We start from the raw sequence: 27,296 nt of genomic DNA, 5'->3' as shown, positions 1-27,296 counted from the left end.
GCACAAGAGACGATGGCCAGAAAGTCAAAAATAACACAAACATGTAAAATCCTGCTTCTAAGCATACAGTTATACCTCTTTCTTCTAATAATACCTTCAGCACTAAGTTTTTTTGAAGAATAAACCATCCAAGTTTTTTCTGAAGAAAAATCTGATTGTATTAAGTGGCTTCTGCCTCTAAGGAGAAAAATAAAACTTTCGCTATTTTGTCACTTTCCTTATCCCCTCTACCTTCCTCCCCGGCAGCACCTCCTGCCCACCTGCCTCCCCCTCGGGTTTCAGTGACACTGAACTCTGTGGAGCCCTCTCAACACGCATGCTGTCTCCAGCCCTGGGCCTGCCTCCCCCTGGTTCCCCCTAATGCCCTCCCCCTTCTCCATGAGTACTTCCTACTCTCCTTTAAGGCTCAGGAACTGTCTCTTCTAAGCTTTTTTTCCATCCTGGAGTCATTTGCTTTGTGCAGTACCTGGCATAGGATGGGGGCATACAGTATGTAATTAATAAACACTGTGGAAGGGAGAGCAACTATGATGGGAAAAAAAACACAAACCTGGACTTCAGAGAAGCATCACCAAAAAGCCCTCAGGAGGAAAGGCATGAGAATCTTATGCGTGAAAGTGCTGAGTTTTTGCTGTTATCTGAGCACTTCTCACACCTCAAATGCTGTGTAATTTAGGCTATGAGGGACAGAAAATCCAACCAAAGTGACACGTGGTAAAGACGTTTTATTCTTTCACAGAAATCTGAAGCCAGGCAGGTCTAGAGTCCACTCAGGAGCTTGATATCATCATCAGGGACCCAGGCTCTTTTCATCATTCTTTTCAGCATGTTCATTTTTCATCCCAGGGCTGGTTGCCTCATGGTCCTAAGATGGCTGCTGTGGTTCCATGCATCACGATTACCAACGTAAGCAGGAAGTGGGGGCCAGGAGACAATGGAGGTGGTGGTGAAAGGATTTTGTTGTCTCATTCCTGAAGTGCTCTCTCCTTTATCAATGAAGGCCACCCAGGTGCCCAGCAACCTTCCTCCTCTGACACGTTTGTCACAGAAGACTTGGAAAGGAAGCACCCGGCAAAGGGGGACAGTTGTGCAGTGACCGTGCTGCCCTGCCTGAAGGCCAACAGCTGCCAAGCGGGTCGTGTGCTGTCTGGCGCTCTGCCTTCTGGTTCTGCATACGTTCTTATTCTAGAAAGTCAGTGCCATTAGCTCCATGAGAAGAGGAACCTGTCCAAGTGGTGAAGGTTGTGCCAGGGGGCCCTGAGAGAGCAAGAATTCTTCATAAAGTTATTAAAACCGGCAAGTCCTATATAGATGATACTTCTTTCTAGCAGTTCTGAGATCTCTTTCCAGTCTTGAGTCTCTGAAGTACAGTTTTCTCCTCAGAAAGAGAGGGAGCTCCGGGAGAGATTGGCTCCTACTGACTAAGGGTACTTAATTTTTTGTTTAGCTCAAATTGGGTGCTGGACAGTAAAGGAAGTCCAAGTTCTCACCCCTGGGGCAATTTAATAACATAAAAGCTGGTAAAATGAACAAGCCAAGATACCTTTAAAATTCTGAGCCAGAAAGTCTTGCAGATAAAACCACCTTGGCCACTATCAGTAGAGACTGATTTATTCCAAGAGAACCTGGGATAGTAGGTGAGCATGAGATAAATACATGCACGGAGGGAAGGCGAGGCTGAGGATGAAGGAAGGGGTGGGTATGTACACGTAGGGTAGAAAACAAGTGTTTTTGCTCTTATGTGAACTGATTTTCTAGTTTACTCAATGTTATCAAATAAACATAGTTGAATCAAACTGTCCTAGCCAAATTTAGAAGGATTCTGTATTATCTTAAAGAATAAAGAAAAGCACAATATACAGAGAAATTAAAACACCCACACTGGGGAAATTGACCACGGCTGGCTTGACCTCTCTGAGATCTGCAGGGTGTAGACACTTGGGCATCCCCGAATGTCCCAGCATCAGTGCGGTCTTCTGCTTGGCGGCCGGTACTTTCTGTTGAGGTCAAACCTCTTATTCTCTGGGATGCTGACCATGTTTCTGAAGGACCCCAGGAAAACCGCACAGCTGGAGTTAGGTACTGTTTCGAGATGGGCCTTTCTCTTCAACTCTGATGGCAGTGAAAGCACTAAATGTCTTGATAGAGGAGGTCGTATTTGGGAATATTCTTGGGATCAATAGGACTTTGCACAATAAGTTTCCCCCTCATTGCGCCTCGATAAATTACTTCAATCAAATCTATGAAGTCTTGCTTGGTTTTGAAACTTCCCACAAACTTAGTGTGATCTGGAGACCTAAATAGTGTAGGAGAGAAACAACCTTGCTCAGAACTTTTCAAAAGTACTTGTAAAGCCTTCAGGATAAACAAAGTAAACAGCAGCTCTCTCACTTTCTTCTGGTCAGGGAGCCCTCAGACACAAAGCCTGACACTGATTCTCCATTTGTGATTACAGGGCCCATTTGACACATGACTAAAACCAGTGCTGGGGGCTGCTGGGAGAGCACGGAAGCCCTACCAGGTGGCCCATTTAAAGTCATTATAGCATTTGTTACAGTATGGCTTCTGTTCTTTGTTTTGGCTTTCTGGCCTCCAGGCATATGGGGTCTTAGCTCCCCCAGAAGGGACCGAACCCGAACCCCCTGCTTTGAAAGGTGAAGTTTTAACCACTGGACCATCACGGAAGTCCCTCATCTTACTTATTTTTGACAGACTCTGAGAAAGGATGACTTCAAAATTCTCCTAACTGAAAGCAGACAGAACGCTTGGTAAGGGAAATGCATGTCTTAATTTGCTGAAGGATCACTTCTTTCACAGATGCAGCCAATGAGTATCAAGAGTTTAAGAACAATGGCCCACTTTGTTTGAAATAAAACTCCTGGGAAACTGACAAAAGCTGTTCTGTATTTTCTGCAGTGATGGATGGTGAGTGCTTCACAAACTGTACTAGTCTCTCAGATTTCAGTAGTAAGTTAACATTCGCCACTCATACTGGAAACACTCTCATTTTGTACCAGAGTTACACACACACACACACACACACACACACACACACACAAATTAGAAACTTCATCAACTGAGGAAACAGTACCAACATAAGACACACAAAGCCCCCATCACATCCAAGTGGGTGAGCTACTGAGACTGACTGGAGAAAAGAAACTTTGAAGACTATAGTGACTTCATGTCAATCTAACTTACCCATAATCCACTTTCATATGCTGCCCATTGAAGAAAAACACAGTAGATGGAATATAACTGATGTCAAAATAGTGTGTATAAACCGGGGTTTGGTCCACGTCTACTAGATAGATAGCAGCCATTTTACTTAAGTCAGAAGAGGTCTTAGAAAGCTGCAGATGGAGAGAGAGATGTGGATTACAACAGTGGATTACAACTGTTAACGTTTCTTTTGTGAACCTTTTTACTAGAAGAATTTTCTGTGTGAAAAAAATTCCCGGACCAAGAATCTAGCCTGTTGGGAGTTCCACGTTAAGAGACAGTGTAACCCTATTCAGAGTCTGAATCACTATTGGTAGGGTAATGAGAGGGCCCTGAGAAAACTGGGTGAATATATTTCTTCTTTTTTCCTTCTATTTTTGATTAAAATATGTGTTTTTAAACTTTTCATGGATTTATAAAATCCATACTTGCTTAAATAAAAAAGTAAACTCAGAAATATGTGGTACGGATACTGCAATTCTCCCAAATCTCCTTGTTTCCAATCTCACTCATAAATGAGAGTTATGACGAAACAGCAGACCCTTACGTGGCACTTGCTGTGTGCTAAGTGTTCTAAGTGCTTTACACTTGTTGGCTCCTTTAATCCATACAACATTTCTAGGAGGTATGCAAGGCTACAGGCACCATTTCACAGATGAGAAAACTGAGCCACGAGGACATAATATGCCCCCAGGCACACAGCCGTAAGCAGTAAGGCTGGGCTCTGAACTCGGACAGCCTGGCTTCACAGTCTACACTCTGTGATACTCCACACCCCCACAGTTGAGGGTAAAATGCTCTGGCCGCTTTCCCACCAGGTTAACGCATCACACCCTCATTGTTGATCACAGTCATGGGGTTTCTAACACTGGATCCACACTGCGGGTGGCAGCAACAGAAAACGTGGGTGAGGTCTTAGTCCTGGGTAAGTCAGAGACCAGGATAAGCTTACTCTGTCCTGTATTCCCCTCTCGACTCATCAGACTGTAGAGATGTGCTCTGAAATCATAGATTACCATCAGGCACACACTGGAGGCGGCACCCCAGAAAAGCATATTTGCAGGCAAAGAAAACAAAGTTCAGATCCCAGCTCTGCAACTTAGTGGCTCTGGGCCCGTGGGAAGTCACCTGACCTCCCTGGCATGCATCTCCCCTCTTGGGAATACTAATTATCCCACTGTGGGGAGCACTGAATGAGACAATGTTCATAGACTCTAGTTTGTAGCGTTTCTGGTCTTCCACTGCTTGTTGGTGAAACCGAGCTTCGGCAGCTGCTAGTGGGGAAGGACATCTAGGGCGGATTCCACACAATCACAGACTAGGGGGTTCGACTCAGGCAGGCACATCATCGGCTCTTGGTGGAAGTGTGCTAACAATGGAACAGCTGTACACCTGGGCCCTGCCTGCCCCTGCTCATGCACTCTGCAGACGTTGGAGTAAGAACGTATAGGTTTTTAATAAAAATCTTAAAAAATTCACTTACTATGTCGTCTAGCTGCAGACAGACCGGATCCTCGTCTCTCCCAAACCTGAGAACCAGCACCTTCTCTGCAGTACTTTTTATTGCTTGGTCTACTGCCTTTTTGCTACTCAGTTTGGGTAAGAGGAAGCTCATGTTGAAATAATCCGATTATCAATCCTCACTGTTGGTCCTGAAAGTTGCAATGTTTAAACACAGATTAAGTGCATGAGTCCCTAATTTTGAAACACTGTTCATTTTTGGAGTAGGTGACATGTATATTTTTCCCTCTTAGATGAAAAAACGTTTCATACAACGTAGTAACAAAAAAGTAAAAGGAATACACTAAATGCACAAACAGGTGGCAAGTAAGTCCACCAGTTATCAAGAAACAACACAGAGAGCTATACTGTAATAAAATCTCCCTCTCTCTCCCCTCAGAGGGCTTGGTTGCCAGCGCCCTGGGGTAGTTACCAGGCAACAACTTTCATTAGTTTTTCAGATATCTTTCAGAGTTTGTTATGCGTTCACAAGAAAATACAAAGATGTTTTTCCCCTTGTCACTCAAAAGATAGTGTATTCTATCAGTTGGTTCCAGCGGGAAAGAGATGCCATCTTCCAATTTGGTCATTGGCAGACTTTCATTGAGGCGGGGCACAGGAAACAACAGGGTGTAGTGAAGAAGCCTCGGCTAGGAGGGCCAGGACGGGGCTCTGTTCTCACCCCAGGCCCGGAGGAGCCACAGGAGCGAGTACTTACCAGAACCGCGTGGCCGACGGTGATGGGTGGACAGGGCCGCTGTAAAGGGGGTCAGCCTGCAGAGAGGGGACACAGCCACTCTCCTCCCACCCTCTGAGGCTAACACTAACGCTCCCACTGACTGACTCCAACTGGAACAAAGAGGGCGGGGGAGCTGCAGAGGCAAACAAGTCTCCTTGACACAGAGCAGTCTAGAGAGGAAGAGTGGATCTGGAGGGTGAACGACAGATGTCCAGCACACATACTTTACCCACTCTTCTGCACTTTACCTCACGTGTGAGTATCTTCCCACTGCTCTAAGCAGAAAACTCACACATTGCTTGTTACAGTACCATACTACTTCATGCATGTTCCATCCCTTTTGTACATTCCATCCCTTTTGTACAGCCTTTTAAAGACAGACATTTATATTATCATGAGTTCTAGTTTAAAGATTCTTGGTGTATGTCTTATTGAGTGTACCTCATTACATGCAAACAGATCAACTAAGAGGGCGTAAAAACCACACGTGCGCGTGCGCGCGCGCACACACACACACACACACACACACACACACACAAAATACAGAGCAGAACACTGAGATAGAAGGGGATTCTCATTTTCAGGTTCACAGTTACATTTTTAGCTACAAAAACAAGGACCAGAATCCATGCCATCAAATTTCTAGTCCAGTATTCCTTTTACTACAATGGAAGTGAAAGTGAAAGTTGCTCAGCTGTGTCAGACTTTTTGCGACCCCATGGGCTACACAGTCCATGGAATTCTCCAGGCCAGAATACTGTAGTGGGTAACCTTTCCCTTCTCCAGGGGATCATCCCAACCCAGGAATTGAACCCAGCTCTTCTGCATTGCTGGTGATTCTTCACCAGCTGGGTTTCAAGGGAAGCCCAACTTATTTACTACAATAAGTCCTATTTTTATGATCAAGAATACTCTTTGATCAAGGAGCTCTATTTCTGATCCACAACAGACTCCACTGAGATACTTGATTTTTTGAATTCAGTCCCAGGGGACTGAATGCTATGAAAAGGGACGATTTCATTCTCTCTTTTTCAGCGACAAGTCACATTTTAAGATAAAACTCATGTAGGAAGGGAAACTGTCCCAGTAATAGGTCATACTTTTAATAGGAAAGAAGACTGCCAAAAGGGACTTTCGTCAAATGGGAGTGGCAGAACAAATTACTGATGAAAGGGAAAGTCAAAGAGAAGATGGATTTGTCCCACCACTAGAAATCAAATGACCAGCAACTTCTGTATTGTTAAGAGAGGAGGAAGCAGTCAACAGGGAGTGCGGAGGTAAGCAGGTAAGACAGTGGGACTGGATAAGTGTTGGAAGGAGGAGAGGGAAATTTCTCTTTAGGCATGGGGAGAGACCATGCCTAAGAAAATGTCCACAGCAAAGGATACCAATAGAGAACTGACAAAAGAAGAGGTAAAAATGGACAGATACATTCGGAAAGTTAAGCTTTACCTGTAAGCAAAGGAAAGCAAATTAAAAGATATATCTTTAAAAGTCATTCATTTGGCAAAGATTAAAAAAAAAACAGCAAGAGTGTGAGTGAACTGGCAGGCATTCAATACCTGATGGAAGGTAGAGAAACGAAACTTTTCTAGAAAAGAAATCTGAAATACTCTTTGACCAACAATTCCACTTCTGAGAATCTCTAGTAAATAAATAGACATGTGCACAAAGATTTGTGTACCATTGCTAAGTGTGAAAAACTGGAAACAACCTAAACAGTCATCAGTAGTGGACAGAGGGAATAAATGATAATATAGCCCAATGATGTACTAGCACAGTGTCATTATATACTGGGTTAGAGATGAATAATTGAAAAACCCTCATGATAAAGAAAAAAACTTTATAAAACAGTAGTATATAAAGTGTGCTCCCACTTTTGTACAAAAACCTAAGTATAATGCATATATAAATATTCACATAGAATAATAAATAAAAATGAAAATGCCAGGGCTTCCTTGATAGCTTTGTTGGTAAAGACTCCACCTGCAATGCAGGAGACCCCAGTTCGATTCCTGGGTTGGGAAGATCCTCTGGAGAAGGGATAAGTTACCGATTCCAGTATTCTTGGGCTTCTCTGGTGGCTCAGCTAGTAAAGAATCCGCCTGCAGTGCAGGAGACCTGGGTTCCATCCCTGGGTTGGGAAGATCCCCTGGAGAAGGGAAAGGCTACCCACTCCAGGATTCTGGCCTGGAGAATTCCATGGACTGTATGGTCCATGGGGTCACAGAGTCGGACACGAGTGAGCGACTTTCACTTTCAACTCCGTCAGAGATTATCTCTGCGTGTGAACAGACGAAGTGACTTTTACTTACACTGTGGGCGCGCGTCTTTATTTCTCCCAAATATCCGACATATATATTTTTAATGATGCCTGTGGTTGGGCTACTTCTGGCCCACAACTGCTGGGGAAAACGCTACTTACTTTAATTGTACACGTCACCTCCTTCTTTTCCACTTCAGGGTTGTGGACAACCCCGACGCCTTCTCGAAAAAGCCGACTCAGACGGCTTTTTTTCCCCTGCCCCAAACGCGGCGGCGACCCCAATTCAAAGTAGCCTGGAGCCGTTGCCTAGCAACTCTCGGCCGACCACCAGAGCGGATGGAAACTGAAAAAGAAAACGCCCAGGCGCAGAGATGAACGCGCGTTCCGCTCTCAATAACCCAATGAGCACAAGAGGTTATTCTAGTCACCGCCCACCTAACCCTGCTCTGACCGGAAGCCCTAGGGTCACTCCCGCCCTTATTAAACCTGACCGGTCTCTTTACTTCTCCCTCCCACGCCCCACCTAGAGGCGGGGCCTCGTCTCTTACACTAAGCATGATTGGTCCCCAGGGGACTCGGAAGTGTCTCTGATCAGAGGCCCAGAGAAAGACAGTCTAGTCTCGCATGCGTGGTCGCGTTCTGTGTCGCACCGGGAACGGGCGTTTTCCGGGCTGCTCTCGATGGTATTTTTGGATGGATAGAAGGAGCCGCGTAAAGTATTATGGGACAATAATGGCCGCTCTCATGTAGTTGATTTTGGCTCTCAAAGCGGTCTGAGCGAGGGGTTGACGGCGCCAGCGCCCCAGAATCCCGGACAGCAGGTCCTGAGAGTCAGGCTTGGTGAGGTGAGTGTCCCTTTTTCCTTTCCGACCTTTTATTCGCCAATCGTGGCAGCTCCAAGAGGCGAATCTCGGCCTCTCGCTCAGGTTCGGGCCCGGGCTTGTAAAGTCGTGTCCCTGTCCTCCAACTTGCTTTACTCACTGTAGGAATGCTGCGCAGGTTCTGCCGACCCCGGCCTTTCTCCTTGATCAGGTCAGATCGTGCACACTGACGCGGCCTCCCAGAGGTCCAGGGATGCTGGCCGGGAGTCACCCCGCCCACGTCCTTAGACCTTCTCATTAGCCCACTCCCAGACAGACACCGAGCCCAGAAGGGCTCTTTTCGTTTTCTTTTTCTCTGTCATAGTGGTGTCTCTTCCAGGCGATATCTTTTAATAAAATGTCAACTCCAAAAAGATCGGGATTTTTGTTTTGGTCTCTTATCTCTAATGCCCAGAACAAGCGATTGGCTCACTGAAGGCACTCGGTAATTATTGGATGAATGTATGCAGTTTCTTTCTTCATTATTTTTCTTGTATCTCTTGTGACTTCTTTGCCACTAATCCTTTTTCAGAAGACAACACTTAAACTTCTTGTTTTTCTCAGCCGCTAGTTGTCCTGTTTGTCAGATTTTTTTTTTTTTTCCTGTGCTGCTTGGCACCTTTCTTTACTGTCTCTAGAGATTTCTGGCTCCCTGTTTCCTTTAATCAGTTTAAAATTATTTATTCCTCAAATGTTTATTTTGCTAGGCACTGGGCAATGCAGTCAACAAGACAGACAAAGTTCTCCTGCATAAAAGGACGTTCTAGGGGTATACTTTCTAGTTCAGATTACTGAGCAGAGCATGTGTATCTTACCTTCCCATGTAGATTTCCTCCCATGAGTACAAATGTCACTAAAAGTTAGCTTTCCCATTTCTCTTCTGTGTGATGGCATTTTCCAAAATGCAGCTCTTGTTTCTGTGTCCATATTGTGTGTCCAGTCTGTTTGGCTATATTTTTCTATAGTTAATTAGAGCTGCGTGAAACATTCTGGGTTCTGGTGGTTCTCTTGATAGTTCTTTGCTTCACTGACTTGTTGGAATGAGGGAAATTATTCAAGCACAAAATGGGATATGTTTATAAGCAGATGGTGTGTAGTGGGAGGTAAAGAGGAATTTGTTATGAGTTGAGTGCCAGGAAATCTTACAGTCACCTAAATACTTTTCAGAAACACCATTTCCTAGCCTGGTGATTCTCATCCAATTTTTTTTTGGTGAACTTGAATCGTTGTTAAACAGATTTCGACTGCTGTGAGGTAATTCTTCTCTACAAAACAAAACTGGCCCAGAAAACTCATTTAAGAATGGACCACATGGATGGTAGCCTTAAATCTCAACAACTCTACTCTACTGTATCTGTAGTTTAAAGGAGTAGAGAGTAGGAAGAACTTGTGTAAAAAATGGTGAGGAACCCAATCAGTACCCAAGAGCACAGTAAATGAAATAATGTAACAATGACGTTTATGTAACTGTTTGTGGTTACAGAGCGAGTGCTTTCATATAAACTTTCTTGTTTGATACAGTAACTTCATGGATTTAAGAGAGCAAAAAGTACTTCCATTTTTCAGGTATAGAAGTTATGCCTAACCAAAGATTAAGATTAATATCTATTTGCTTATGATCATACAGGTAGAAAATGTTGAGAGGGTTCTAATTGAGATTTCTGACTTCAGATCTAGTGTTTTCCCTACACTTCTTTTATAGATGCTGTCCTGCTCTAGTAAGTGCTCCTTAGTGAGGTCTGTTCTTTCTGAATGATACCCTCTTGGATCTTGGGGGGTGTGTGTGTGTATGTGTTTATCTATTTCTGACGTGTGTTGGGTGGAAATAGATCTTTTAAGATTAAGATTGTCAATGAGTTGATGGAAGAGTCTTGCGAAGAGGTAACTAAAGGAATTCAGGTCTTGAGGGGGAGGTCAGCCCCACCCCGGTATACATATATTCACAGTTATTTTGGGATGTAGTGGAGCCAAGTCTTTTCCTTCTTACGTCTGATAGCAAGTGGTTTGTTTTCCTCGCAGGGGATCCTGGAGCCTGTCATGGAGGACAGTGGTGAGGATGCCTCGCTCCATCGGTTGGAAGGCACTGACGTGGACTCTCAGGTTGGCGGCCTTATTTTTAAGACCAAAAGTGCGGCTAGTGAGCAGCATGTCTTCAAGGCCCCTGCACCCCGGCCTTCATTGCTGGGACTGGACTTGTTGGCTTCTCTGAAGAGGAAGGAGAGAGAGGAGAAGGATGATGGCGAGGACAAGAAGAAGTCCAGAATCTCTTCGTACAAGGATTGGGAAGAGAGCAAGGATGACCAGAGGGACGCTGAGGCAGAAGACAGTGACCAGGCTGGCCGAAGTGGCCGAAAAGACAGGTAAAAGCCTTTGGGCGGATTGCCCGAGAGGGAATAAAAATAGAGGCCAGAAAATAATGTCTCATGTTTATCTCTCAGTTTTCTTATTGGATATTTAGGGCTTAATTTTTACTAGGATTCTATAACATTGAGGCTAGGTAGGAATTGGTATTTTTTTTCAGATTTGGGGAAACTGTCAAAAGCAACTGAAGAGTAGGTGATGGGGGGTTAGAAGTGCTTATGGCTATCGCCATATGCAAGCCTGCCGTACCAGGGAGATAAAGTGGAAGAGGCCAGGTTGCTTGTTTGGCATGGCCACAGGTTTGGGGCAGGTTTTTCTTCTCTGGCTGAGCCCTTCACCAGCTGCCCTCTGTGTTTTAGGCATTACCGATCAGCCCGGGTGGAGACTCCATCCCATCCTGGTGGTGTAAGTGAAGAGTTTTGGGAACGCAGTCGGCAGAGAGAGCGGGAGCGGCGGGAGCATGGCGTCTATGCCTCATCCAAAGACGAAAAGGATCGGAAGAAGGAGAGGTCACGGGATCGAGACTGTGACCGCAAGAGAGACAGAGGTAAACTGCCCAGCAGACTTCGTAGGGCCTGCTAGGCACCCAAAGTAACACACTGGCCTTTTTGCTGTCGTGGGAGTTTTTATAATGCCTGTTAATTAGGGAGATCCATTTTCATGTCAGCCTGGTGGTATTGGGTATTTGACCCTGTTGGTATTGGGACAAGCGGGCACGAGCAGGCAGTCTAAGAAAAGAACTGTTACTTGCAACATAGCTGCTTTGCTTGAGTGTGTGGTTCTTTGCACTTTATCTTGAAAACTGGCGCTAAAGGTGATAGTGGGAAATGTGTTTGAGAAACCAGTTGACAGTAGTGTCGGTGAGTGGGAAAGGACAGTGCTGTGGGGCAGCTGGACGCAAGGTCCATCGCTGGCTTTCCTTGGTAATAGTCAAGGTCTGTAGCTTGTAAACTTGTAACTACTAAATAGTTATTCAGGATAGACTTGTAACTATTCTTTTTTGAATTCTTGCAGGAAAATAACTGTTACTGTGAGTTTGAAACTTTGTAGCCAGTAACTAATCTTTGCCCTTTGAAAGAATGGGGATATGTGAGATTCAGGAGCCCCTGGATCGCATTAGAGCAGTGAGGTTGCTCCTGTGAGTGAGTGGGGAGGCCTGTCCTTTCTCTTGGGTGACGATGGGTGGAAATTAGGACAGGCACTTCTTTTCTAAGCTCTGCTGGTGACTCCTGACAGATGAGCGGGACAGAAGCAGGCACAGCGGCAGATCGGAGCGAGATGGAGGGTCAGATCGCAGCAGCAGAAGAAACGAACCCGAGAGCCCCCGACACCGGCCTAAAGGTAGTCCGAGCTTGCTTATGGTGGTTTCTGAGAGCCACGTATATGAGGGGCAGGGTGAGTGACTCCCATCCTCAGTGGAACTGGGTCGGAATTCCTGATTCCACCGTGAATGACTTGGAATACTTGGTTGATTCAGTTGGGAAGGCCATGGACTTCTTTGGAAACTGATATGCTTCCTTAATGCGACTTGCCCGTTTGCTGAGTGGCCAGTTTTCCAAATGGTAGGAAAGAATAGGGAGCTGGGGGTGGGGAGTAGGGGGAGTAAGAGTGGGGTAGGGGCAGAAGAAGGGTTGATTATAAAGAAATACGTATATTCAAAAAAAAAAAAGAAATACATATATTCAATAGAGATATGTTCGCAGAGACAAATTGGATATTCCTTAAAATGTTCTTATAAACACAGATGAAAAATGGAACTCTTCAAATTCAGATATCTTTAAAAGCTGTCAAACCCATCATATCCATTGCAAACAGGTGTAAAGTTTATGAGTAGAAGAAAGAAATTTGGCAAACTGATTTTCCCCTAATGGCTCTAGCACCATGTCTGAGTTAAAGTAAATGCTGAGCTTCATGTCTTTTGTGGCCCAGATGCTGCCACCCCTTCACGGTCTACCTGGGAGGAAGAGGACAGTGGCTATGGCTCCTCGAGGCGCTCACAGTGGGAATCGCCCTCCCCCACGCCTTCCTATCGGGATTCCGAGCGGAGTCATCGGCTGTCCAGTCGAGACAGGGACAGGTGATGTTCTGTGCGCGTGACTGGGACTGGGCGGGCGGATGGTGGCTGGGAACACGTCTCAGCTTAGTGACTGTTTAGTGAAGCTGGTTTTACTGTTTCCCAGGTCTGTGAGGAGCAGGTATTCAGATGACACCCCTCTGCCAACCCCATCCTACAAATACAACGAGTGGGCCGATGACAGAAGACACCTGGGGTCCACCCCACGTCTGTCCAGGGGCCGAGGTAAGACGGGGTGAAAGTGGGAGGGTGGGACACTCCTGGTGTGGCTGGTCTGCGTGAGGCCACTGGGGACAAGCTGGGGCCTTGCACACCGACCCGCCACGTGTTCTCCCGCAGGGAGACGTGAGGATGGCGAAGAAGGAATTTCATTTGACACAGAAGAGGAACGGCAGCAGTGGGAGGATGACCAGAGGGTAAGAAATACATCTCCGAGCGACTGAACGAGGGGTGGTGGCCGTCTTTCAGTAAGCCAGTGACAGGTGTGTCAGAGCACAGGGGCCACGGGTGACGCTCTGGTGAATCCAGACAGTCTCGGGAAGGCTGAGCCGCGTTCAGTCCCGAAGCCCTGGAGTCCTTTTCCAGGCACAGGCTCCCTGGTGAAACTTCTCACCAAGTGCAGATCAGACTTGACTTCTGCGTGCTGGCGCCACTGTGTGGTAAACCTAAGAAGTGCCATCATGGTGGCCTGGGCTGCAAACCGTGCTTCTGTAGGCAGCTGGCCCTCCAGCAGGGTGGCCTCTCCTGAGTTGTTCACTGCCCCAGTGACTTCTTGCCAAGCATCTCCTCCCGTTCTGTCCCTGTCTTGCACACACACTCACTGTATTCCCTGTTCTCACGGCTCTGTCTCTTGCACTACAGCAAGCCGACCGGGATTGGTACATGATGGACGAGGGGTATGATGAGTTCCACAACCCCCTAGCCTACTCCTCCGACGACTACGTGAGGAGGCGGGAGCAGCACCTACACAAACAGAAGCAGAAGCGCATTTCGGCTCAGCGGAGACAGATCAATGAGGTGAGGCTGCCCGCGGGAGGCAGAGCAGACTCCGCTGGAGTAGCTGCAGGTCACAGCCCAGCCGACAGCACGGCTCTTCTCCCCATGGCTGAAGTCCCACAAGGAGCGATACCCCTGGAAGCGGAGGGTTGGGTGGGGAACTTTTCAGTAGGTTGGAAAAAAAGAAAAAAAACCCCAAATCCCAACTTTGCTCTTTGGCAGTGCTTCCTGGAGGGAAGTGCTGTTGATGGGAGCTGAGAGGTGGGCTTGGCTCTGTGTCCTCTGTGTCTCTGAGTGGGACTGGGGGACGGCCACTCTGTGCGTCCATGGAGGTTCTGGTTTAGACATAAAAGGTGGCTTCTGGGAAAATGCGCTGCAAGTGATTTGGGATCAGGGCCTCTGCCCTCTTAAGGAGCTGCAGGATCCAGAGACTGATGACATCCCCACCGCCCTTCTCTCGGGATCTGCTGCGTGGCCTCGCCTGGGCCCTTTCAGGACGACCTCGCGTGGCTGCAGTCTGAACGTGGCCTCCTCCCGTTGTGTCCTCACAGGACAACGAGCGCTGGGAGACCAACCGCATGCTCACCAGCGGGGTGGTGCACCGGCTGGAGGTGGACGAGGACTTCGAGGAGGACAGCGCGGCCAAGGTGCACCTCATGGTGCACAACCTGGTGCCGCCCTTTCTGGACGGGCGCATCGTCTTCACCAAGCAGGTGGGGTCCTCTGCAGTCGGAGGGGAGGGCCCCAAAGTGGGAGAAGACAGAGAGGGAGAGGGAGAGGGAGAGGCGGGGGGGAGCAGCCCTTCGTTTACCAGTGCCGTCACGAAGCGGATCTTTGTGTGGAGTTTGAACGATCAGTGTGGAATTTCTGCTTTATCCTCAACCTCCTGCAGCCGGAGCCTGTGATTCCAGTCAAGGACGCCACTTCAGACTTAGCCATCATTGCTCGGAAAGGCAGTCAAACAGTGCGGAAACACAGGGAGCAAAAGGAGCGCAAGAAGGTTGGTTTCTGGTCATCTGGGGCCCGAGGGTCTCTGTTTTCTTTTGTTGGTCTTCTTTTTAAGGATCATGTTGTATCTTGCAGGTAGGGCTCCTTCAGCAGTTAGAGGAAACTCACAGGGCGAGCGTCAGCCCCTGGGGGAGGGTACTGTGTTCCTCCTGCAGGGCTCAGTTAGGACGGTGTGGGGCCGTGGGCTCAGGAACTTAGGAGGGAAGGTGGGAGGCGGGCCTGGCTCGGTGCCGCCGCTGGCCGTGGGAACTTACTGCTGCTGGAGGAAGCCTGTTGTCAGACGGGATTGATTTTCCATCACGGGATGGAGCAGACTGACTTTCCATGTCTTTTTCAGGCTCAACACAAACATTGGGAATTGGCTGGAACCAAACTGGGAGATATAATGGGCGTCAAAAAAGAAGAAGAGCCGGATAAATCTCTGACCGAGGATGGGAAAGTGGACTACAGGTAGGAGTCTCGCGGCAGCCGGCACCCCTGAAGACAGGCTTTAAGAGGACCGACATGACTTGTCACTCACTAATACGAGTATGACGTCACTTGAGAGTCTGTGGTTCCTTCCTCCTGGTCTGTCTTCACCTTTCTCCAGATAATACCCCAACTGCCTCTGCTGCCACCGTAGGCGCTTCCTCTGTGCTGAGCAGCACCACACGCCTCACGGATACTTGGTCGTTGGATTCTCATGGCAGTCCCGTGGGACAGGTGTAATCTTTCCCATTTTTCATGTGAGGACGATGCAGCCCAGGGAGGTTAAGTAACTTGTTTGAGGTTACCCAGCTGATAAGTGGTGGAGTGAGGATCCCACCCAGTCTAGCTTAGGAGCCTGTGCTCTTAGCCGCTCTGCTAGAGAGCCTTTTAGATGTTTGGTGTGGGACCATGTGCTTTGCCCTCTTAGATTTTAGTTCAGGTATTGAGTTTGAAAAGACCCTGATGCTGGGAAGGATTGAGGGCAGGAGGAGAGGGGGACAACAGAGGATGAGATGGTTGGATGGCATCACCGACACAATGGACATGGGTTTGGGTGGACTCCGCGAGTTGGTGATGGACAGGGAGGCCTGCGTGCTGCGGTTCATGGGGATGCAAAGAGTTGGACGTGACTGAGCGACTGAACTGAACTGAACTGAAGGAAGAAACTTTTTAACAGAGGTTTGAAAATAGAAAGGGTTGTCTTCTCAGCTAGAGCTTCCCCATTCATAGAGGTGTTTAAGCCAATGTTGGATGACCACTTGTTGCGCTTCCCTCATCATGTAGGTGGTTGAACTCAGGTGTCCCTTCTGAAACTCATCCTTTGAACACGCTAAAGTCCTTCCAAACTGTTGTCTCAGTTAATAATTCTCTGTACCTCTGTGGGAAATGAGAAGCTGGTGCTGTTAATCAGCTTTGTTAGTCTCTAGTTACTTTAATCCTGCTGGTATTGAGTTTTAGCTGACCAGGAGTGACTGGGGCATTAGAAACAGGAAGCTGACAGGGCACAGGCTTGATCTGATGGAGGAAAAGTCTCCTGGGGAAGGGGCAGGTGGAGACTGTAGATTTACATAGTGGGACTGGGACGTCTTTGCTGTGCGACCTGGGGGTGTACACATGTAGGACACTTCAGTGCTTTAGTGGAAGATATCTGTAAACATCAAGTAGGGCTGTTCCCACAGTTCTCTGAAGCTAAAGCCTTACAGACTGCTGTCCTGCTGAGAGGTGGGAGGGAGTCTGACCTTGGTCATGACTGTTCCCACGGCTCCTCCTTCTAGCCCTGTAAGTGTGGTGCTGAGATTGCCCAGGGTTGTTCTGTATGAGGTATGGCCTGTGCATCTCAGCTCCTCGTCTGGGTGGACTGTTCCAGGGCAGAGGATATGCATGCTTGCTGATCTGCAGCTCTTCTGAGCCCTCCGTGGGTTTCCGTCCCAAGGGTGTTGAGCAGGTTTTGGATGATGGATGCTTAGACAGCAGTGTGGTCCCTTAGGCCGGAGGAGATGAGCAGCAGCTGGCAGCCCTCGCATCTCAAAGATTTGCTGCGTGTTAGGAGCAGTTCTCACTTCGGGGCATAGGAAGCAGAGCAGTAGCCCAGTCAGCAGGGAAGATGCGGGAGACCATGCAGGGCACTTAGACCACGTGCGGTGTGTTCTCAGGACAGAGCAGAAGTTTGCCGACCACATGAAGAAGAAGAGCGAGGCCAGCAGCGAGTTTGCCAAGAAGAAGTCGATTCTGGAGCAGAGGCAGTACCTGCCCATCTTCGCCGTGCAGCAGGAACTCCTCACGATCATCAGGTGACTCCCCAGCCCAGGGATGGGACCCCAGCTCAGGTGTCCTGTGCGTGCTCTGTGGCTCTTTTTCTTTGGGGTATGACATTTGGTGGAGAAGGGAAAGGTTTTTTTCCCCCTCTCCTGAGTGCCCCAGGCTACTCTGCTTGAAATAAGCAACATGGCCTCATGAAACAGCATGGCACTTGTTTCAACCTTACTGCCTTTTAGACTTTTCAGGGGATTTCAGTATGAGACTGTTTTCCCAGGGAAATCCTCCTTTCCGAGCAAGCATGCTCCTTGAATAGCTGCAGGTGGGGCTAGAGGCGGCCTTCCACTCGTGCCGATTCACCAGTCTCTTCTCCCCTTGCAGAGACAACAGCATCGTGATCGTGGTTGGGGAGACAGGGAGTGGAAAGACCACGCAGCTGACCCAGTACTTGCATGAAGACGGCTACACGGACTATGGGATGATCGGATGCACCCAGCCCCGCCGTGTGGCCGCCATGTCGGTGGCCAAGAGAGTCAGTGAAGAGATGGGGGGAAACCTCGGTGAGGAGGTGAGTGGGCCCGAGGGCCGAGCCGTGAACTTCATACCTGTGGCCTCTGTCACTTGACCTGATCCGCTGAGGCCTAGACCCAGCTCGGGGCGTGCAGCAGTGCGCGGGTGCCCAGAGTCCCTGAGCCATCTCTCTGGCCTCCAGGTGGGCTATGCCATCCGCTTTGAAGACTGCACTTCAGAAAGCACCTTGATCAAGTACATGACTGATGGCATCCTGCTGAGAGAGTCCCTGCGGGAAGCGGACCTGGATCACTACAGCGCCATCATCATGGACGAGGCCCACGAGCGCTCCCTCAACACCGACGTGCTCTTCGGGCTGCTCCGGGAGGTGTGGGTCTGGGCCTCTGTGCCTGTGGGGCTGGGAGGCAGTGACGAGACGTCTGGGGTCTAGCCCGGGGAAGCTTGGGGGGCCTCTGACAGGCCAGAATTGCCCCTGAGGCCTCTGGCTGCCCAGTGGTAGTTCACTCCGTTCTAGCTCAGCCAAGTGATTCGTGGTTCTCCTGGCTGTGGCTCCGTGCTTCAGCCTTTAGGACTGTTACAAATCTAATGAGCCCCCCTCAGCTTGGGCTTCTGTTTCACTTGGTAGTGATGCTGATGAGACTGGAGGGCAGAAGCCAAAGGTTCCGAACCCGTGGGGAAGCCTCTGAATGACTTCTTCTCTTAGGTGGTGGCTCGGCGCTCAGACCTGAAGCTCATTGTCACATCAGCCACCATGGACGCAGAGAAATTTGCCTCCTTTTTTGGGAACGTCCCCATCTTCCACATCCCTGGACGTACCTTCCCTGTGGACATTCTCTTCAGCAAGGTACCAAGGCCCTTTTTTTCTTAACTGACCCTGAGCTCAGATGAAGAGCCGGGTGGGGGGCCTGGGATGGGGTACTGAGTGGGGAAAGGTTTTGTGGGTGCCATGGGAGCCCACGGCTTTTGGGCTTGGCGGCGAAAGACTGTACTCTGGGGACATTTGGTTTGATTGTTTCTTTGGGGTGGAGGGAGGCTTGGGACCCAGGGAGGGCCATAAGGCCCATCTGCACGTGCACGACCCGGAGAGTCTGCCCAGCTCTGGCCCCAGACCAGGGACTGGGCCGCTGGTTCCCAGAGGGGGCCTGACCCACATGCCCTTTGACGGTGCCCCTGGCTGGCTTGCAGACCCCGCAGGAAGACTACGTGGAGGCCGCGGTGAAGCAGTCCCTCCAGGTGCATCTGTCGGGGGCCCCCGGGGACATCCTCATCTTCATGCCTGGCCAAGAGGACATTGAGGTGCGTGCCTCGGTCGCGACCTTGGTGAGCGGGTGGGTCTTTGGTGAGGATCGGGGGCCCTGGCATCTGACGACTCCTCTCTGCCCTCAGGTGACCTCAGATCAGATCGTGGAGCACCTGGAAGAACTAGAGAACGCGCCCGCCTTGGCCGTGCTGCCCATCTACTCCCAGCTGCCCTCTGACCTCCAGGCCAAGATCTTCCAGAAGGTGAGACGGCAAGAGTGTCTGGTTTGGGTCTCCACCTTGGGAACCTCCCAGACTCCCCCCAGGAGGGCAAGAGGGAGAAGGTGTTACTTTCCTGGCACGGGTGGGGTGTGCTCTTCTGCTTGTGGGGTCTCTCCTACCTGCCAGCCTATAGCCTTCCCTCCCTGCATGTCCTGTCTGACTCCAGGCTCCAGATGGCGTCCGGAAGTGTATTGTCGCCACTAACATTGCTGAGACCTCCCTGACTGTCGACGGCATCATGTTTGTTATCGATTCCGGTTATTGTAAGTTAAAGGTAAGAGGAGACACAGGCACTGGGGCCCTGGGCCTTCACGCAGGCTCACCCAGCCTAGGAGGTGGGAAGGCAGGACCTGGGTCCTCAGACCTTGAACAATGGTTGCTTGTGGAAGTGGAGGTGGTGGTTTGAGTGCTGATTTTGCCATGTTCCTGATTCATCCAATCCTTGTGATAACTCAGGGTGGACAGTTTAACTTGATAAAGGTTGCGGAGCTGGTGATGAGGGGAAATTTCTTGAGGTTCCTGACTCCAGAAGATGGCTGCCTGCATCACTGAGACATTTCACTCTGTAGCATGTAGCAGCCAAGGGTTTTCTTTGTCTCAAGGCTGCCTCCCATTAATTGCCTCGCTGTGTCCTTAATCATGTCTTTTCTGCCCTCTCCTAGGTCTTCAATCCCCGGATTGGCATGGATGCTCTGCAGATCTACCCCATCAGCCAGGCCAATGCCAATCAGCGGTCGGGACGAGCCGGCAGGACGGGCCCAGGTCAGTGTTTCAGGTAGGAGCGCTGTGCTTGCCTGCTTTCCAGGGTGGGGGCCCAGGCAGGGGCAGGCAGGATTGGCCTTCATTCCTGCAGAGGGGTGATCCCTGAGGCTGGGGACCAGTGGTGGGGCTGCCACTTGTTGGTTCTCTCATCACATGCCGCTGAGTGGGAGCAGTCACCCTTCCAGCAGTCCTGAGGTCCGAGTGTGTGTTTGAGGAGGACCTACGTTCATGCCGCTGAGTGGAAGCAGTCACCTTCCCGGCAGTCCTGAGGTCCGAGTGGCCTTGTGTTTGAGGAGGACCTATGTTCATGCCGCTGAGTGGGAGCAGTCACCCTCCCGGCAGTCCTGAGGTCCGAGTGTGTGTTTGAGGAGGACCTATGTTGAATGTCCCTGCAGTGGATGACCAGTGTTACAGTGCGCCTATCCTAAGAGGATAAATGTCAACAAATTATATCACTGGTTCTTTTTTTTACTTCTCTAATTATTCTTTTTTTTGTTCTGACTTAAAAATAGTGGAAATTCAGAAAATACAGAAAAATATAAAGAAATTATAACCCAGCCATAATTCTAGTCCCAGGCTCAATGGTTCCAAAAATGAAACGATTATCTAAGAGACTCCAGCAGAAGGGTGAATTGGCATGACTGAGTTTTAAATAGGTGGAGATTTGTGACTGTAAGAGACAAGGGGAGTTGGAAGAAATGAGGCCTTCTCCTCCCTACCTGTGGCTCTCATCAGCACTGGCTGCTCCGGCTGCACGAGCCCACGGTGCTGGTGGGCTCACCTAGGCAGCTGGGCACGTTCTAGGAACTCAGTTGGGCGGTCTGTGGTGGCAGGCATGGCAGCACTGGGTCTTCTCTCTGGCAGACTCTACACCCAGAGTGCCTACAAGAACGAGCTCCTGACCACCACGGTGCCCGAGATCCAGCGGACCAACCTGGCCAACGTGGTGCTGCTGCTCAAGTCCCTGGGGGTGCAGGACCTGCTGCAGTTCCACTTCATGGACCCGCCCCCGGAGGACAACATGCTTAACTCCATGTATCAGCTCTGGATCCTTGGGGCCCTGGACAACACAGGTGCTGGGCAGGGCTCCGTGGGCTCTGGGGCCTGGGTTCTCCATCTTACAGCTGTGTGTCTGCTGACTGTCTGGGTCCGCTCCTCTCTCTCAGGTGGTCTGACCTCGACGGGGCGGCTGATGGTGGAGTTCCCGCTGGACCCGGCCCTGTCCAAGATGCTCATCGTGTCCTGTGACATGGGCTGCAGCTCCGAGATCCTGCTCATCGTCTCCATGCTCTCGGTCCCAGCCATCTTCTACAGGCCCAAGGTGGGAGGCGCTGCCCGGCTCCTGTCCTCCCAGGGGTCTCGGGAGTATATGGGTTGGAGAGAGGTTGAGAGAGGGGAGAGGGTCCCCCGTTGTAAAGATGGAATGGAGGGGGTGGAACTGGAGTTTCTGAAGAGTGATTTTACTGTGTTACGTTAAGCCGGTTGGGGTGGGGGAAGGGGTTGGCTAGATCCATGGTTCTCAGGGAGTGTTTTGCAATCCTTTTTTTGCATCCTTTTTTTCTAGGATGTTGTGCCTGAGCCTTCACATCTTAGAATAAATATTTTGCTATAAATGAATTTTGTTTTTGCTGTATCATGTGGCACCACACCAACGTGTTTTAAGTTGGGGGACGGGTAGGTGACAGCCTGAGACAGCTCTTCTCAGCGTCCTGGACTCCCCTTTCCCTTCCCAGGGCCGAGAGGAGGAAAGCGATCAAATCCGGGAGAAGTTCGCAGTCCCTGAGAGTGACCACCTGAGCTACCTGAACGTCTACCTGCAGTGGAAGAACAATAATTACTCCACCATCTGGTGTAATGATCATTTCATCCACGCCAAGGCCATGCGGAAGGTGAGTCTGTGGCCCGGATAAGCAGGATGTTGGGAGGCGGGGTGGGCTGCGGGGGAAGGAGGGGGTGCTCCATCCCTGACCACCTGCGTCCCGCTCCAGGTCCGGGAGGTGCGGGCTCAGCTCAAGGACATCATGGTGCAGCAGCGGATGAGCCTGGCCTCGTGTGGCACTGACTGGGACATCGTCAGGAAGTGCATCTGTGCTGCTTATTTCCACCAGGCAGCCAAGCTCAAGGTGAGCCTGGTGGAGCTGTGGCCCCTTCCTGGCCTGACACTTTGTCCGAGCGCAGAGTTCTCCTTTCTCACTGTACAGTTCTGCAGATCTGGGCTTCCCTGGGAAGCTGGTGTCAAGGCAGCATTGGAGGGGTGGGGGAGGCTGCCCAGATGTGCAGTGTTTTGCTGAGGCAGCCACCTGTTGGGTCGCTTCCCTAGGGAATCGGGGAGTATGTGAACATCCGGACAGGCATGCCCTGCCACCTGCACCCTACCAGCTCCCTCTTTGGAATGGGCTACACCCCCGACTACATTGTGTATCACGAGTTGGTCATGACCACCAAGGTGAGTATTTTCCAAGGTAGCTGGCATGACGTCAGCCCGCTTGGCTGGGCCAGGCCTTTGTAACTGTTTGCTGCCTTCTGGGATGAGCTTTGACCTTGGAGAACTTGGGGCCACAGGTGCTGCTTTGAGGGGAATTGAGGTTGGTTTCCAGTGGGAGGTTTGGGGAAGTTAATTGACCTCTAGGTTCCGGTGGCCTCGGTTATGCCAGCTGGATTGTTTCTTGCTTGCTGCCTGGGACAAGCAGCCCCTTTGGGTGGTGTTAGAAGGGTTTTCTGAGGGGCTGGGCCTGTTCTGTTGGACACTGGAGGGCTTTCTCACAAGTGTGGAGGATTTTGGATGGGAGAAGGGATTAGAATGCCACTGTCTGTGGCTTTTCCTTGCCTTTCTCAGCCTGGCAGGGCTGGGGGTAGGGCCCTGCCTGTGAGGATCCTAGTTATGGAACCGCTCCGGGAGGGACAGCTCAAAGCAGTGGTCTGTCTGTGACCCTTGCTGGTGGCCCTTCTGCTGCAGGAGTACATGCAGTGTGTGACTGCCGTGGACGGAGAGTGGCTGGCAGAGCTGGGCCCCATGTTCTACAGCGTGAAACAGGCTGGGAAGTCTCGGCAGGTAAGGGTCCTGTGCTTTCCTGTGGTGGATCTGTTTGCCTCTGGGATCTGTTTTTCCCCCTCAGCCTGGTATTAAAGACACATCATCATCTGGCTTCCCCTTACTTCTCTGTCAGACGTAAGAGCTGTGACCCAGGCAGGCTGGTCTGTCTCACTTCTCCCACCCACTCCATTTGCTTGGTCTGCTGAGCCTTGAAAAACAAAACAAACCAAAAAAAACCCTTATTGTTGAAAAGTCCAAATATCTGTGAAAGTGGACAAAAGCAGGATAAGGAGTCACAGATTCCTCACCTAGCCTCTGTAATTATCAACATTCTTCCCAACCTCGTTTCTCTTATTCCCACCCTGCTCCATACACAGTGATCTTTTTCCTGGAATATTTTAAAGCATATTTCAGACATTGTGGTTTTTCACTCAAATCTTGAATAGGTGTCTCTAAAAAGACTTTAAAAAATTAAAACATAACCTCCACACCAGTATCATTCAACAAAAATAATCCTTAATGTCACCAAAGTCTCCAGTTCTTAGTCATATTTCCCTTTTTATTTCAGAGATAATTTTTTATCATTGCTTTGCTTGAATTAGGATCCAGACGTTGGAATTTGTCATTATATATATTAAGTCTTTTATTTGAGAACAAGCTCTGCCCCCTCTCATTTTTATGGCATTGACTTACTGGGAAAACAGGTCAGTCATCTTGTAGAATGTTCCACATAGTTTTAGGCTAATTGGTTCCTCAGAATGTTTAACTTGTGCCTCTGTCCCATGTGTTTTCTGTAAACTAGTCGTTAATCTAAAGTCTTGGTTAGATTCGGGTTCAGCTCTTTGGAGTAGGAATGCATAAATGCACGTGTTGCTGTGAACCTCCTTTTAGCTTCTGTGAGGAGGCACATATGGTCTCTGGTCCCCCCTTTTGGTGACATAAGGGTGCTCAGTGGTTCCACTTGATCCCTCCTGACAGTATAAGTGTCCACTGGTGGCCACCACCTGGATCCATTATTCAGGGTTGCATAAGATCGTAGACCTTTGCTTTCCCGTGTCCGTCCTCTCCACTCAGATGTTGCTCCTTCCCTATTTCCCGTGTGTCCTGGCATGGCTGTGAACTTGCTAGGAACATGTAAGCACTTACCAGGTTGGAAGAGGGCTGAGGCGTGATAGGGTTAGGACTCAGTCCTCCAAGCTGTGTCTTGGTTCGGTGAGAAGAGCAGGCCTCGGCCCTGGTGTTGTGTGGCCCTGTCTCTGGGAGCTGGTGCAGTCTACACCGTGGCTGGCTGGCAGCAGAGGGTGGGTACATGCCAGGCCTCCTCACTGCTGGTCCCCAGCGACCCCAGTACCTCTCCCTTCTCTAGGAGAACCGCCGACGGGCCAAAGAGGAAGCGTCTGCCATGGAGGAGGAGATGGCACTGGCTGAGGAGCAGCTGCGGGCCCGGCGGCAGGAGCAGGAAAAGCGCAGCCCGCTGGGCAGCGTCAGGTGAGCACGGCTTCAGGACCTGGGCTGGGAGGGAGCCACTGGCTGGACCCGCCAGGCCCCGAGTGAAGCCGTGATTGAAGAGAAGTTAAACATGCAGAGGTGACTTGGTGACAGGTTGACTGTGGTCACATGGAGGAATTCCGGACACATTTTCAAGGGGTGGTGATCCGCCTGAAACTCCTGGCATTGTTAAGGGGCCCGAGGTGGGCTGGAGCGCAGAGTGGGTCTCACAGCCTCACCAGCGAGTGAGGGCTTGGGCATCATGGTGGAGAGGTGAGGCGGGGAGATTCGTGGGCCTGTGTGTCTGCCCTGGTGTCTGGAGTTGGGTCAGACCCCACAGGTGAAGGGCACAATCCCGGCAAGACCACCCTCAGAGCCTCAGTCACCACCTGCAAGGTGGGGGGTACCCAGGGTCACCCTCATTTCTCACCAACTTGTTACAAATTTGGGGATCCCCACTGTGGTGCCCAAGGCCAAGGGAAATTCCAAGGGTCTAGAGATAAACTCCAGGATGTGGGGACAAAGCCCCGCCTCAGCTAGAGTGGTGGCCTGTTGAGGCGGAAGGGAGACCTCCTCCAAGGCTCACCTGTTGTCGCTGAGTCGCTCAGTCGTGCCTGACTCTTTGTGACTCCATGGACTGTAGCCTGCCAGGCCCCTCTGTCCATGGGATTCTCCAGGCACAAATACTGGACTGGGTTGCCATTTCCTTCTCCAGGGGATCTTCCCCACCCAGGGATCAAACCTGAGTCTCCTGAATTGCAGGCAGATTCTTTACTGCTGAGCCACCAGGGAAGCTCATAGCTCACCTAGAGGGTATGAAAGGATTTGTTAGTAAAGCCATCTCACAGTGCCTCAGTGGATATAAGAAGGCCCATCTCATTCTGCTCCCAATCAGATAGGGAAGGCAAGGGGAGTGGAAGTATGTTAGGGGAGAAGACCCTGCAGCCCCAGAGCCTGCTCATACACAGTTAGAAACAGCTGGGTTTCAGGCTCCTCGTTCTACTGTGTGTCCTGGTCAAAGTGAGCCGCAGTGTGATTCCTAATCCCTTTTCTGTGTCTCCAGGTCTACGAAGATCTACACTCCTGGTCGGAAGGAGCAGGGGGAACCTATGACCCCCCGCCGCACGCCAGCCCGCTTTGGGCTCTGAGCCGAGGCTGTCCCTGCAGGGGAGGGGAGCCAGGTGTTGAGTCCCGAGCCCTGGCCTATCGACAAACCCTGAGAACCCAGGCCACTTTGACAAAATACTGCACACAGCTTTCATCTGTGTACATCATGGCCCCGGGGCCCCTGCTGAGGCCAGGCTCTGCCACGGAGGAGGCTGGAGTTCCTTGGTGTGTGCGCAGGGCCGCAGAGCGGCTGCCAGGACCACAAGAGGTGGCCGGACCCACCGAATACAAATATGTTGTTCCAGGACGCTTGGTGTATCAATGACATGGCTGTGACTATGTTTTTTTAAAAAGTTCTTGTGTAAAACAGCACAGTAAGACCTAGAGGGAACTATAATTTGGTTATAATTCAGGATTTGGAAATAAATTTATTGTTTGTAAAATGTTATTGTATTTCTGATGGTTCTCTCCCCCTCACTGCCCTGAGTCACATACTGGAGAACAGGCAAGCCCTGGCGTGGCTTTCCTGAGACGCCGCCTCCTAGGGCCTGAGATCGCCCTTGTCTGTTATTCAGGCGGTGCCTGGAGGGGCCAGTGGGGCGGGACTCAGCTGACGAAGGAGGACGGCTTGGGGTGCCAGCACCAGCTGGGTCAGGCTCTCAGGGTGCCTGGCTGCCTCTAAGGTTGCTGAGCAAGGCTGGCCCTGATGGCCCGGCATGGGAGGAAGGCAACCAGCCGCCCACCCTCTGTTCCCCATGGTTGGGTTGGCTGCCGTATTGCTTAAAATGGTAGAAGTTTCTAACTTTCTCATAGTATTATGTATCGATGGAAAATAGCATAAGATGTTGCTTATGGATTTTCACGTAAAAGGTGATCCCTACACTGGAATCACAAGTCTTGTGTTAGGCAGCCTCAGCAGTGTGCGGAGGTGATGGTTTGTGTATCTGACCCTTTGGGTCACCACCAGATGAGCCCATCACTCCTGCCTCACGCTGCATTTCCAGTATTTGCCCTTCCTGGGTCGTAGCAGGGGCATCCTATATGACAGATTGCTGCGATCAGCAGAGCATTTTCTTGGCTTTAGTTTAGCTGGGGAGGAAGGCGAGATACTAAAGAATTGCAGGACTTCCCTGGTGGTTCAGTGGTTAAGAACCTGCCTGCCAGTGCAGGGGACACAATTTCAATGTCTGCTCTGGGAAGATTCCACATGCCACAGGGCAACTGAGCCATCGCTCTAGAGCCTGTGCTCTGGGACGAAGCGTAGCCTCTGCTTGCTGCAACTAGAGAAAGCCCGTGCCCAGCAACGGAGATCCAGCGCAGCCAAATAATAAAATTATAAAAATTTTAAGAATTGCTACCAACTAGTGGGTTTCTTCCTTCATTTTTCCTCTCCCCTCACCCAGAAATGCAAGCTCTTTGATTTCTTTCTCTTACTTTACGTTTGGCTATTATTATTTCTCTCAATTTTCTATTTTTGATTCCTTGGTTGGGAAGATTCCTTGGAGAAAGGATAGGCTACCCACTCCAGTATTCTTGGGCTTCCCTGGTGGCTCAAGACGGTAAAGAATCTGCCTGCAATATGGGAGACCCGGGTTTGAGACATG

At 50.1% G+C, this 27,296-nt stretch overlaps 2 protein-coding genes across 3 annotated transcripts; one reads left to right on the top strand and one right to left on the bottom strand.

Annotated features, from left to right (window-relative positions):
• Window positions 1-705: 705 nt before the first annotated feature.
• On the bottom strand, window positions 706-8,145 carry TXNL4B (thioredoxin like 4B). Its single transcript, XM_019979572.2, has 4 exons — window positions 7,887-8,145; window positions 4,706-4,874; window positions 3,202-3,353; window positions 706-2,296 (listed from the first exon to the last, which is right to left on the bottom strand). The coding sequence occupies exons 2-4, from the start codon at window positions 4,835-4,837 to the stop codon at window positions 2,131-2,133; spliced, it is 450 nt and encodes a 149-aa protein (XP_019835131.1). The 5' UTR covers window positions 4,838-4,874; window positions 7,887-8,145; the 3' UTR covers window positions 706-2,130.
• A 210-nt stretch (window positions 8,146-8,355) lies between these two features.
• On the top strand, window positions 8,356-26,140 carry DHX38 (DEAH-box helicase 38). Of its 2 annotated transcripts, none has more exons than XM_070770849.1 (27): window positions 8,356-8,572; window positions 10,607-10,947; window positions 11,308-11,495; window positions 12,185-12,289; window positions 12,878-13,025; window positions 13,129-13,247; window positions 13,362-13,438; window positions 13,884-14,039; window positions 14,570-14,731; window positions 14,911-15,018; window positions 15,364-15,476; window positions 17,147-17,284; window positions 17,631-17,817; window positions 17,962-18,147; window positions 18,484-18,624; window positions 18,966-19,076; window positions 19,167-19,283; window positions 19,468-19,575; window positions 19,964-20,076; window positions 20,928-21,136; window positions 21,230-21,384; window positions 21,797-21,952; window positions 22,052-22,186; window positions 22,384-22,509; window positions 23,020-23,115; window positions 24,464-24,585; window positions 25,649-26,140. In XM_070770849.1, the coding sequence occupies exons 2-27, from the start codon at window positions 10,625-10,627 to the stop codon at window positions 25,731-25,733; spliced, it is 3,684 nt and encodes a 1,227-aa protein (XP_070626950.1). In that variant the 5' UTR covers window positions 8,356-8,572; window positions 10,607-10,624; the 3' UTR covers window positions 25,734-26,140. The 2 variants fall into 2 exon arrangements, with proteins under 2 accessions (XP_070626950.1, XP_070626951.1); XM_070770850.1 differs by lacking the exon at window positions 8,356-8,572 and adding an exon at window positions 11,963-11,978 and having other exon boundaries at window positions 10,743-10,947.
• Window positions 26,141-27,296: the final 1,156 nt, after the last annotated feature.

The sequence above is a fragment of the Bos indicus genome, chromosome 18 (genome assembly GCF_029378745.1).
Source record: "Bos indicus isolate NIAB-ARS_2022 breed Sahiwal x Tharparkar chromosome 18, NIAB-ARS_B.indTharparkar_mat_pri_1.0, whole genome shotgun sequence".
Taxonomy (NCBI): Eukaryota; Metazoa; Chordata; class Mammalia; order Artiodactyla; family Bovidae; genus Bos; species Bos indicus.
The sequence above is the reverse complement of the archived record's forward strand: the minus strand, read 5'-3'. Positions and strand labels throughout refer to the sequence as shown.

Coding starts and splice junctions, on each gene's coding strand:
- TXNL4B (XM_019979572.2), bottom strand. CDS start 4,837: ATGAGCTTCCTCTTACCCAAACTGAGTAGCAAAAAGGCAGTAGACCAA. Junction 3,354..4,705: donor GTCTGCAGCTAGACGACATA/GTAAGTGAATTT, acceptor CTCCATCTGCAG/CTTTCTAAGACCTCTTCTGA. Junction 2,297..3,201: donor CATATGAAAGTGGATTATGG/GTAAGTTAGATT, acceptor TACACTATTTAG/GTCTCCAGATCACACTAAGT.
- DHX38 (XM_070770849.1), top strand. CDS start 10,625: ATGGAGGACAGTGGTGAGGATGCCTCGCTCCATCGGTTGGAAGGCACT. Junction 14,040..14,569: donor AGCGGAGACAGATCAATGAG/GTGAGGCTGCCC, acceptor GTGTCCTCACAG/GACAACGAGCGCTGGGAGAC. Junction 21,385..21,796: donor CCATCTTCTACAGGCCCAAG/GTGGGAGGCGCT, acceptor TTCCCTTCCCAG/GGCCGAGAGGAGGAAAGCGA.